Raw genomic sequence first — 11138 nt, forward strand, 5'->3', positions numbered from 1 at the left:
CCGAGCCGAGCCGAGCCGAGCCGAGCCGATTCACAGACACCACACGTTTATTGCCCGCCGTCCCGGCGGCAGCGCCCCGTCCCCGCCGGGACCCCGCCGCCGCCTCCCGCGCCCAGCGCGGTGCCGGGGGCCGAGGGGAGCGGGGCCCTGCCCGGGGGGGGCCCAACGGTTCCACTGCGACTTGCACAGCGGCAGGCGGGGGGTGCAGGGGCGGGCAGGGAGCGGGAGGGGGCCAGACCGGCAAGCGGGGCCGGAGCATCCCGGGGCCGTGCCCAGGAGACGAACACCAGCCCTGGTGCTCCCAGCCCTGCAGCGTGGGCCGCTGGCCCCCTCCCCGCACCTTAACCCGGAGCAGCAGGGATGAGCCGCCCGCACTTTCCAGGATTCCCCCTCCCCGAGCCTTAAAACTCCAGGCTGGGTGGGAGAAGGGGCTGCTCCAGCCCCAGGCAGAGGCACAGAGGAGCTGGCGGAGGAGCCCGGACAAGGCAGGGCAGCGGGCGTCCCCTCACCCCAGAGCGGCTCAGAGCTTGAACAGGCTCCTCCGCAGCTGGAGAGCAGAGTACGGCGACGCAGCCCCAGCCCACGGGGACCCCGGGGCCTGCAGGGACAGCAGCTCCCACAAGGGGAAGGGAGGGGACACCAAGCACAGCACCAGCCCTGGGAGACAAACAGGACCCACATCCCCTCCGCTCCCCTCCACAGCAGAGGCCACCAGTGGCTCCCAGGACAGCGCTCCCCTGCCAGTCCTTGTCCCAAGACTGCTCCGTTTGCTGGCTGGGGGACGCAGATCTCCACCTGGGAGGAAAGGAGCGGCGTTAGCACCCTGCCAGGCAGCCGCCCCCCTCCCTGCCCCTGCAGCTCACCCACCTCAGAGCCGACGGCTCAGGCTGCCCACCTTGGCGGGATGCGTCACGGAGCAGAAGTTGCGCTTTGCCTGCAGCTGCTGCAAGGGATTGAACTGTCCCCTCTGCTCCCGCTTTAGTTTTTTCATCTTCTTTACCTGTGCAGAGGCAGGAAAGCTCTTAGGGTCAGAGTGCGGAGGCCCCTGCCTCCCCCAACTTGCCCCAGCCCAGGACGGGGCCAGCACCCACCTTCCCTCTGTCAAACTCCTCGTCCCACTCATCGATGACAGTCGCGCTCCGGGCCCACGCTGCGTCCCGAGTGGCATCCTGGCGGACAGCTGAGATCTCGCCCTCCCAGGTCAAGACTGCGGAGCAGCACGGTCAGCAGGGAGCACCGCGCTGTGCTCCGCTGCACCCGCCTGCACAGGGCCCCCACCTCAGGCCAGCGGCTGGAGCCCCTCACTCCAGCACCCCACTCTGTGGCACCCCCAACAGCCCCTCGGCCAGCTGCACCTGCCCGGCTCCGGGAGACCCCCACAGCTGCCTGCGCTGCTGCCGCGGGGAGCCCAGGCCCTGGCAGAGCACAGACGGCTCTGCCTGCGTCCGGGGCTCAAGGCAGAGGAGCCACGTGGCTGTCTACCCACCCACGCGAGCAGGGATTACCTTGTTTGCCATAAGCCTTGTCCAAGGAGTTCCTGAGCAGCTCCTCCACCACGCTGGCCTCCTCCTGGCTCCCAGGTGCTGTGCCAGCCCCACGGCCGGGCTCACGGCTTGGGGCAGCCGGGCAGCGCCTCTCCCCACCTCCAGCCTGGCTATCCCAGGCACACGCCGCCACTGTGGAAACAGGAGGGCTGAGGACAAGCCAGAGGGAGCTCCTCTGTTGCTCCAGCTCAGAGGCAGATCTCGCCCCACGACACACTGTCAAGAGAAGCAAGATCCTGATGGCGCAGGGTGTTTGGGCACACTGGGGCCTGTCCTGGACAGGGAGGAACTGGGGGTAAATCTTCACCCCTCGAGGAGCCCGGCCCCACAAGTCTGCAGAGGAGCACGCCCTCCCCTCCACACCATGTCTCCTCCATTCTCCTCCTCTTGAGGGGGGAGATGGGCTCTGTGTCCAGGCAACTACTGGCATCTGACACTCGCTGCTTGGGCCTGCTCTCCAGCTCCTGACAGCCCGGTGCCTCCCTGCCACCGCTGGCACCCTTGCCTGCTGCCTCCTTCCCCTCAAGGGACACCGAGCCCTCCTGAGTGAGGTTCTTCTTCTTCTTTCTGGGGGGGCCGGAGACTTCATCCTTGCCCTTCGCAGCCAGAGCATGAGGGCTGCCAGCTGCTCCATGATGTTGCTTTTGCCGCTTCTTTTTGGAAGAACCCGGGGTGACCTGGCTGGGTCTCTTCTCCCCGCTGCAGGGAGGAAGGTGGTGCGAAGGGTGGGCAGTGGAACCGTTGGACAGGGGGGAGGCTGGGAGCGGAGGGGCTGAGTTGAGGATGAAGCTGGAGGCAGGCTTTTCGGGATTTGGCAGTTTGAGAGCAGAGGAGGACAGCCTGAGGGACAGGAAGAGAGGCTGACACGACCTGAAAACCAGGTCAGGAGTGGGAGCCCCTCTCTTCCTCCACACCCTGAGGTGCAGGAGCACAGCACCCAACTGCTACCACCATCTCAGCCACGAAATCTGAATCAGATCCTGCTCTCGAGAGCAGCAGCTGCAGGCACACACAGCGACCCTGCATCTGCCCAGTGCCAGCTACGCGCAGGGCACACGCTGTCCCGCGGGCGATTAGGAAAGAGCAAGTGGTGCTGCAGCACATGTCAATGGTGAAGGTTACAAGGGAGACCCAGAGCAAGCCCTGCCAGCCCAGGAGAACAGGAGAGCCGGCTGCCAAAATCGCCCCCGAGCCAGCTGCCATACCAGACAGTTGCCTCATGGAGTACCCCAAGGCTGCGACTGGCCTTGCTGCCGTGCAGGAGCCTGGGAGCGACTGGCACCGCTTACCTCGACTTGCCGAAAGGCCAGGGAGTGGAGTCGGGCTGTGTGGTGTTCGTGGGGCAGGTGCGGTCAGCAAATTGTGGGTGAGGTGGTGCGTGGCCGTCGCTTCCGCTCGCCTTCCGCAGGGGGCTGCCCTGCAGTTATTGACGTAAATAAAAACTTGGTGGTCTAAAGAAAAGAGGTTTCCGTGAGCCAAGAGGAGAAAACAAAAAGGGGAGCCCAGAGAAAGGGGAGGGGAACAGATACAGACGGGGGGAGGGAAGTGGGGGGTGGTAGAAGAAGAATGAGAAGCGTTTTCAGTTAGAAGCACAAAGGAAAAAAGGAAGGAAGGAAATTTAAAGAGCAGAAACCCCGGTGCACCGTCCTGAGCCCCGGCTGCACAGCGGCACCCAGAGGGCCGGGCCCACGCCGCTGCCCGGGGAGGAGGCAACGCCGCAGCCCTCCAGCTGCAGCGTCACCTGCTCCCACTCGCCCCAGGGGACGCGTTACCCCGAGAAGGCTGGCGAGGCCACCCCGCTGCAGGCACTGGTGCAGCCACCCCTCCGTCCTGAGCAAGAAGGCAGGAGCCATTTCTCCTGCGTCACTCAGGGATGTGAACAACAGCAGGGGCCTGGCCCCGCACCCCAACCCAGAAGGAGGGCAGAGCAACTGCTACAGCCCTGGGCCCGAGAGGCTCTCCTCACCCACCTCCAGCTTCGCAAGACACCCAGCGTTAGCTTTACGCTTGCCCCCAACACAAGGCCCAGTTCAGGAGGCACAAGGTGCCTACTCAAGTCTCCAGGCAGAAGCTCAGACTCACCTTTTTGGCAGAGAGCGCCAGCTTCTTGGCCGGTGGTGGTGACGTGGTACTGCTCAGCTCCAGAGCGGTGCTGGCCAACAGGGAGGATTTTAATTGTGCTGGCTTGGAGTCTTCAGGGGCAGCCGGCTCGGTGCTGGGGCGAGCAGGGAGGTCCGTGCCACAGTCCGTTTCCTCAGAGGTGCCGAAGCTGCCGGTTCCACTCTTGGCCTTCTGGGACGCCTTGGCCAGCTTCCCCACCGCGCTGTGTGCTGGGCTGGCAGCACTGCTGCCGCAGGAGTCCCTCTCCCGGGTCCCGGTGTTCTCCCCGCTGCCCCGGGGCTCCTGGCTGGGGCTGGGCTCTACCAGCAGCTTGGGTGAGGTAGGTGGCTGCTTGCTCTCCCAGGAGCTCTGCCGGGGCAGCTCTGCTTTGGCCCCGTTTGCGTTGCTGCTGTCACAGAAGCCCTGAACTGCTCTGGCCGTGGGAGGCAGCTGCGGGAAGGAGAGCGGCTTCTTGGGCCTCCGGGCTGCAGCATCGGGCAGCGCTGTGGCCGTGTGGGTGGCTTTGAGGGGCAGTTTGGGTGACGGGGACCCAGCGGGCAGCTTTGGTGGAGCAGTTCCGTTCGCCAGCTTCGGCCCTGTCCCAAACGTGCTGCGGGCCGCAGGGACTCCAACCTCCCCCGGCCCCGGCAGCCTGTCTGGTCTCTAGACAAAGAGAAAGAGACAAGTTCAGTGAGGAGAGGATTCAAGCACAGAGCAATACTGCCCTCCCTGTCCCTCCCCAGGCCCCCTCGGCTCAGCAGGATCCTTCCTGCAAACCGTCCTCTCTCGCGCCTGCCCCTTCGGAGCAGCTCGCCGGCCTCCCTGCGAAGCTGCAGCCCACCTGCCCTCGCAGAGCAGAGGGGCAGCAGCTCCCGGGAGCGCCGGCCGAGAGCAGCCTTCAGGACTCACCCGGCCCATCAGCGGTGAAGACAGGGGCCCGTTGGTCACACTCTTCTTGACCTGATCCGTGATGCTGCCAGTGCGGCCAGGCAGGCTGGAGGCAGCTTTGGCAATGGGCCCCTCCGAGCTCTTCCTGGGGCTGGGGATTCTGGCGAAGGCAGAGAAGCACACGCGTTAACTGCGAGGGCTTGAGCGACTAGAACGCTCTTGTCAGAGACGAACGCAAAAAACAGGAGCCAGAAGCTCCGAGGAGGTGAGGTGCTCTTGATCTGCAGCAAAACCCTAACAAGGGGCTGGACCTCTCCCTGCCACCCTCCTCCGAGCCAGCGCATACACACGAGCATTGGGGCTACTTGGGCCAAGCTCCTTCCCGCACCCAGGCACGTGCTGCCGGCCCTGTCCCAAATGCTGAGAGCAGGGGGCAGAGGGGCCGGGGGACACAGGGTGCTCTCACCTCAGGTAGAACAGCACATAGGCCTGCTGGTTGAGGACCACTTTGATGTTGCTGGAGCGCACCCGGTCATCGTTCATTTGATACCACTGCCCATTGCTGGCCTGCAGAAGAAGAGAGAACGGGGTCGGGATGTGTCCTGAGACCCTCCTGGCCTCAAGAGCAGCAGGAACAGCGCCTGTCGGCACAGCTCCTCTCCCCAAAACCCACAGGCGGCCCAGGCCAGGCAGGGGGACTCTGCGGGAGCAGACCTCTACGCTTCCTACAGTGGAGCACAGCCTGTACCCCCCAGTCAGTGTTCCGCACCACACACATCTGCTGAGCACCCTCCTTTCTGCACGTTACAGGGACCCACGAGCACCCCCCAGCCCCCAGCCCTGGGCTCACCTTCACGTAGCAGTAGTAGTGCCCCGCGTGGCAACTGTACCCAGAGTGCACCAGCACTGCGTAGAGTCCGTACGTGACAGGATCCCCCTTGTTCTGAGACATGTAAGGGCGGATGTTCAAGTACTCAGGGTATCCCACGTCCTGCACGGAGAGGATGTCTCAGGAGCCCGCACAGCAGACGGCTTTCTTGCTAGAGCAAGAGCAGCTCAGCTGTCCTACGAGTCCCATCTCTCGAGGGAGGGGGCCCTGCTCTCCCCATGCACAGGTCACGGTGAGGACGATGCCAGGATAAGCCCAACTCCCATCGCACCGCACAGCTGGGAAAGGGCTGCAGGACTGCTGCGGAGCTCGCACTGCTCACAGGACCACCTCCCACCCTGCTCCGGGCAGCAGGGCCTCGGGCCAGGAGACAGCCCCAGCTCTGGACTGCCGAGCGCTCACCTTTGTGATTTTGCCTCCGCCGAAGTCGGCAAAGCGCTTCAGCGAGAGCGTGAGAACATTGGAGGCTCGGTGGATGGTGAAGCGTTTGCTGGCCGGCACTTTCTTCTCGCATCTGCACGGGAAGAGCTTCGGCTATTCAAGCCGTCCCACCACCCAGACGATTGCCAGCCCTGGCCAAGCGGCAAACCCCACGGAAACGACCCTGCTGACGCCAGGCGCCGCTCCAGGGCACCCGCTCACGGCCACGTCTCCTGGCCCAGGTCCTTCTCGCCAGAGGAGGGAGCTGAGGAGCGGCAGGTTTCACTGCAGGCTTCCATGGCCGCGTACCTCACGGTTTAGCCGTGGAGCAGGTAGAGGAGCCCTCCTACATTGCGGCAGGTTTTCTACCTGCTTCCCACCAGCACGCCCACAGGCCCCTTCCCGCCCGCAGCCCCGCACACTCACTTGGCACACATGTAGGCGTTCTCCCCGCCCAGCGTGTCCGACTTCGCAAACAGCTCCAGCGCCTGCACTATGTTTGCAGCTTCCTGCAAGGGAAGAGGAGAGGTCAGGGCACAAGTGGCCTGTCCACGCGACAGCCCGCCTGACAGCCGAGACGCTGGCCCCGAGAGAGAACACAGAGCGTGAGCACAGCGCCACAGACTACACCAAACCCACGAGCCTGCCACCAGCTAGGCACTGGCCAGCATGCCGTGAGGGACGGCTGCACTGCCCCCCGACACCACGGAGCCTCAACGCAGGAGTCACGGCTCACGTTCAGGCAACGGGCACCGCTCTGCCGGACACAGAAGGCAGAGCAACAACGGAAGCTGCTTCCCTCTTGCCTGCACCGTGCCTTGACACTGGCAGGTTAAGGAGCCTCGAAAGCAGTAACGGTGCGGCTGTGGGAACATCCCCCACGAGATCAGAGCTCCTCCCCATCCCCGACCCTGCCGCGTTACCCCGATCTCCAGCGCCAGGTCCAGGTAAGGATCATAGGTGTCCGAGACACTCTTGCACACCGAGCACTTCACTGCAAAAGAAACAGCGATGAGCACACCCTGGGACAACACCACCACCCGCCACCACCCCAGCACAGCGCGGGCAGCTGCAGGATTCCCCCTCTCCACGTTTGGGCTCTAGGATCTCAGCACCAGGATTCACAGCCGCGCAAGGAGGAAGGCTGGCAATTCCACTATGTGCTGGGACAGCAAACGTTGCTAGACCGCTGGCAGCACAGGTTCCTTTGCTGGCAGCAATGAACCGGGAACCCACAGCCAACAGCTTTTTCCGTTGCCACACCACGGTTCGTGACCCACAGGTACCACACGACTGACCAGCTGCAGCTCTGGATAATTTGCACGTGCTTAGCAATTCTCCCAAAAGATTTTTACTGCAAGGCTCTCAGGGAAACAGCAGCCCTGAGAGTCACGGGCCCAGGACCGGGCAGCCAGCACTCACCACGGGACCGCAGGTAACCGCCAAAGATCTGGTGAACCAGCGTCGTGGCCTGGGTCTGGCGATCCAACCTAGAGACAGCAGCACCGGATCTCACACCGCCCCTCCGCAACGGCCACCCCCGCAAGCCACCACTGTGTCCTCGGGACGGCTCCCCTACGTGCTCTGGCCAGCGGATGGGCTGCAGAGCTCCAGGAGCAGAGGGAAGGCGCAGCCTCTGCCAGTCTGCTCTCCCGGTGCTGGAGCTCAAGGGGCGGCACCAGGCTCCGATCCGCACCTTCCTCTAGAAGGAGCAGAAACTCCCGGCCGGAGCTCAGAGCTGGGCGCTGCAGGCAGAGGCAACGCAGGCTTCCCGGCACAGAGGGCCCAGGAGAAAGCTGCTCACCCACAGCCACAGAGCTGGGGCTGAATGCCTGGATCCCTCGGCAATTGGGACAGGATCCAAACCCCTAGCAGCCTCAGGATTTGGGGACACGACCACAGCTCTGCTGGGCCGGAGGAGTCAGGAGAAGGCAGAAGGCAGACAACAGCCCAGAGCTGTGTCACACAGGGGCAGAGAGCTGAGCCATCCACCCGAGGCCCCTGGAGTCGGCACCTCCCTCTACGAGTCCGACCCGGGGGACACATTCACCCCCCAGTCCCCTCCCACAGGCGCAGGGGACCAGCGAGGGGACAGCAGAGAAGAGCAGCGATGGGCCATCAGAGGCCCCACGTACTTGGTACGGCCATTCAGGCAGGCCTTCTGCATGGCATCAATGGTGTAACGCAGGAACTCGTGCGCATCCTCCTGCCTGCCGAAGCGGATGTGCTGGGCAATCTCTGCGGGAGAGCCAGGAATCAGTCCCTTGCACGTGCTGCAATAGATGCAGGCCCTCCCTCGGGGCAGGGACTCCGGGGTTTGAGCCCTCTCAACCCAAACCAGCCACCAGCCTCATGCCGGCCATGGGGGAAGCCCCACGTAGCCCGTGTGGTCACCATCCCCCGGCAGGCTCCGTGAGTCATCTCAGAAGAGCCATCTGCCAAGACCTGCCCCGATCTCAAAGGCTCTGCTCCTGCGTTAGTCACCGCTCTCCTGCACGGCTAACGGAGGGGAGGGCAGCCATCCTTACTCTGGAGGTCTCGGATGAAGGACACCGGCTTTATTACGTTGCCGCTGTTGGCAAAAGCCTGGATCACGTGGTTCTGCATAATGCACATCATGCAAAAGCCTCCTTGGTGACCTGGAGCAGGAGAGCAGAAGACAGGACGTTGGGGACAAACCCAGGAGAGATGGAGGCAGTACAGGGGACTGGGGATCTCTGCTCCAACACAGCTCAGCCACACTCAGTTCTCCCTACAAGCACCGTGCTGCGGTACAGCTCTGGGGCACACCGGCTACACAAGGACCAGCGCGTGCCACCCCAGCTGGTGCAGCTCCAGCCACAGTACCAGCCACTGCAACCCCCCAGGACGAGACAGCATCCACGTGGACGGGAAACAGGTCACACGTACTCGCTGGAGGAGCCCACAGGTCAGCCCTGAGGGGCAGATCCCACCGGAGCCCGATGGACGGGGCTACGAGCCCTGCGGATGGGGCTACGAGCCCCGCGTGCTCCCCTCGGTCACAGCTCGCAGCAGCGCCCACCAGACTCCCTTTCAAAGCTGCCCATAAACAGCACCTGCTGCCTGTACACAACCTTCTGCCCTGCCCTCACGCAGTCCCCACAGGCACGGGCTGTGTGGGACACCCAGCTCAGCCCCTAGGAAGCCAACAGACCCCATCGGACTCATCTTAGTCCTGGCTACACCCAGCAGAGACCAAGCCTCCCCAGGCACAAAGGCGCAGAGCTCAGGAACACTGCTACCGCCAGGAAAAGCGAGCCGTGCGCAGGAACGACCTCTCGACGGAGAACCGGGCAGGAGGGAGCAGAGAAGGTGCATCCCGACACCCGCACACCCCTCGCCAGAGCCACGTGCAGAGGTGCTGAGCACAGCACCGGGAGCAGGACAGGCGGGTGCTCCTCCTTCCCACCGGTGCGGCCACCCTGGCCCTGCCGCCCGCCGAGCCGGGCCTCCCCACTCACAGGTGCGGCCGTGCTCCTTGGAGAGCAGGTAGTTGGCAAGCGGCGGCGTGTAGGTCAGGCACTGCACCGTGGAGTTGAGGAAACAGGTATTCCCCAGGTTGTGCAGCCCGGCGCCGATCCGGTAGATGCGATCCCACTTCAGGGAGAGACGGTCCACGGGGAAAAGCACCTTCTGGGGCGCGGGGACCCCGTCCCCCAGGCCCCCCGGGGCATGGCCGTTGCCTGCGGGAAGAGGGGCGGTTGAGCCGCGCGGGTGCGGGGTGCGGGCAGGGCCCCCCTCGCCCTCTCTACCTACCCTGCTTGCCGGGCGGTCCCTCCTCGGGGCCGCGGTGGCGGCCGGCGGCCTCGGCCCGGGGGTTGAGCACCACGTACTTCCCCCGCAGCAGCTCCAGCTGGCAGGAGAAGCCGCGGCTGGCGGGCTCGAACTCCACCTTCTGCAGCAGCACCTTCTTGGCCGAGGCGGCCAGCAGCCGGCCCAGCTCCCCATCCTCGCCCGCCTCCCGCCGGCCCGGCTTCAGCGCCTCCTTCAGCTTCTCCACGATCGGCATGGCGGGGCCCGGTGGCCCCGGCTGCGGGCGGAGCCAGGCTGAGCGGGGGACGCCGCTCCGCTCCGCTCCGCTCCGCTCCCGTTGCGGGGACGCGCGTTGCCGAGGCAACAGGCCGCGGCCTAGGCCCGCCGCAGGCCCGGCCCCGGCCCCGCCGCCGCGCGCCCCGGAGGCCTCAGCGGCTCCCCGCCCGCCGCCGCTACGGGCACCGCACCATCCACCCGCGACCTCAGCGCCGCCGCGCTGCCCCGCTTCGCCCGCCCCGGCCCGGCCAGCACCGACACCGCAGTCCCCGCTCCCCAGGGCCGGGAGCACCGACGCCGCAGTCCCCGCTCCCCAGGGCCGGGCAGCCGCAACGCTGCGGGCAGCGGGTCCCAGAGCCTGGCAGCACCGACACCGCAGGCAGCAGCGGGTCGCGCGCTGCAGGCAGCTCGCGAGCTCTGGCAGCAAAGCAGCACGGCGCCGGCTGCGCGGGGCCGCCGGGGCTGAGCTCCGGGGAAGGACGAGGCGGCGCCGCCAGCGCAGCGGGACCGCCGGGGCTCCGGGGCTGCGGGGACGGACCGGCCCCCGCCAGCTCCCCCGCGGGCCCCGCGCTCTCTGCGGGCACCGGGGGCCCGTTTCCTCCCGGCGCTTCCTCCACCGCCCTCCCGGCCCCGCCCGGCCGATGCCGCGAAGGCCGCGGCCGAGCAGCCGCTCTGCCACCTGCGGGCGCGGGTCCCGCCGCGCCCCAGCCCCAGCCCCAGCCCCAGCCCCAGCCCGGAGCCGCCGCCCCCGCTTTTGCACCTGGCAGCGGCCCGGCCCCAACGCTGCCGCCCGCCCCGCGGATCACGGACCATCACGGACCACCCCGGCCCCTCGCCCCGGTCCCCGCCGCCTGCGTGCCCGGTACCGCGGGACCCACCCCGGCCCTCCGCCCCGCCGCGGCCCGGCCCAGGCGGGGGGCCCGGAGCCCCCGGCCGCTGGCCGCTCCCCCGGCCCCGCACTGACCGTAGCCGCCCTCCTCCTCCATCCCGCCGCCGCCGCCGCTCCGGCCTCGCCCGCGTGACGAAGCCGCCACGGCCGACGGCACGTGACGCGGGAAGGGGCGCTGCCAGGCAGACTCCGCCCCCCGGTATCGCACCGCCCCGCGCGGTGCACCGCCCCGCCCCGCCCCGCCCCTCCGAGCCGAGCCGAGCCGAGCCGAGCCGAGCCGATTCACAGACACCACACGTTTATTGCCCGCCGTCCCGGCGGCAGCGCCCCGTCCCCGCCGGGACCCCGCCGCCGCCTC

The 11138-nt window shown here is 66.6% G+C and overlaps 1 protein-coding gene across 1 annotated transcript; it reads right to left on the minus strand.

The window, feature by feature from the left end:
• Positions 1-29: 29 nt before the first annotated feature.
• On the minus strand, positions 30-10950 carry LOC148056420 (ubiquitin carboxyl-terminal hydrolase 36-like). The gene is made up of 19 exons (XM_087750956.1): positions 10856-10950; positions 9619-9892; positions 9324-9545; positions 8370-8480; positions 7977-8079; positions 7264-7331; positions 6765-6835; positions 6268-6350; positions 5824-5935; positions 5383-5523; positions 4999-5099; positions 4554-4692; positions 3627-4307; positions 2834-2961; positions 1806-2384; positions 1506-1744; positions 1092-1207; positions 868-1000; positions 30-795 (listed from the first exon to the last, which is right to left on the minus strand). The coding sequence occupies exons 2-18, from the start codon at positions 9869-9871 to the stop codon at positions 869-871; spliced, it is 3279 nt and encodes a 1092-aa protein (XP_087607082.1). The 5' UTR covers positions 9872-9892; positions 10856-10950; the 3' UTR covers positions 30-795; position 868.
• Between the last annotated feature and the right edge of the window lie 188 nt (positions 10951-11138).

Source organism: Nipponia nippon, unplaced genomic scaffold (genome assembly GCF_047370975.1).
Source record: "Nipponia nippon isolate SJK-2023a ecotype South Korea unplaced genomic scaffold, ASM4737097v1 scaffold_14, whole genome shotgun sequence".
Lineage (NCBI taxonomy): Eukaryota > Metazoa > Chordata > Aves > Pelecaniformes > Threskiornithidae > Nipponia > Nipponia nippon.

Bases quoted from the DNA above. Each gene is read 5' to 3' on its own strand.
- LOC148056420 (XM_087750956.1), bottom strand. From the start codon at position 9,871: ATGCCGATCGTGGAGAAGCTGAAGGAGGCGCTGAAGCCGGGCCGGCGG. The intron at 2,962-3,626 runs GTGAGTCTGAGC...CAATAACTGCAG, and splicing joins TGGCGCTCTCTGCCAAAAAG to GGCAGCCCCCTGCGGAAGGC. The intron at 1,001-1,091 runs GTGGGTGCTGGC...GCCTCTGCACAG, and splicing joins AGGAGTTTGACAGAGGGAAG to GTAAAGAAGATGAAAAAACT.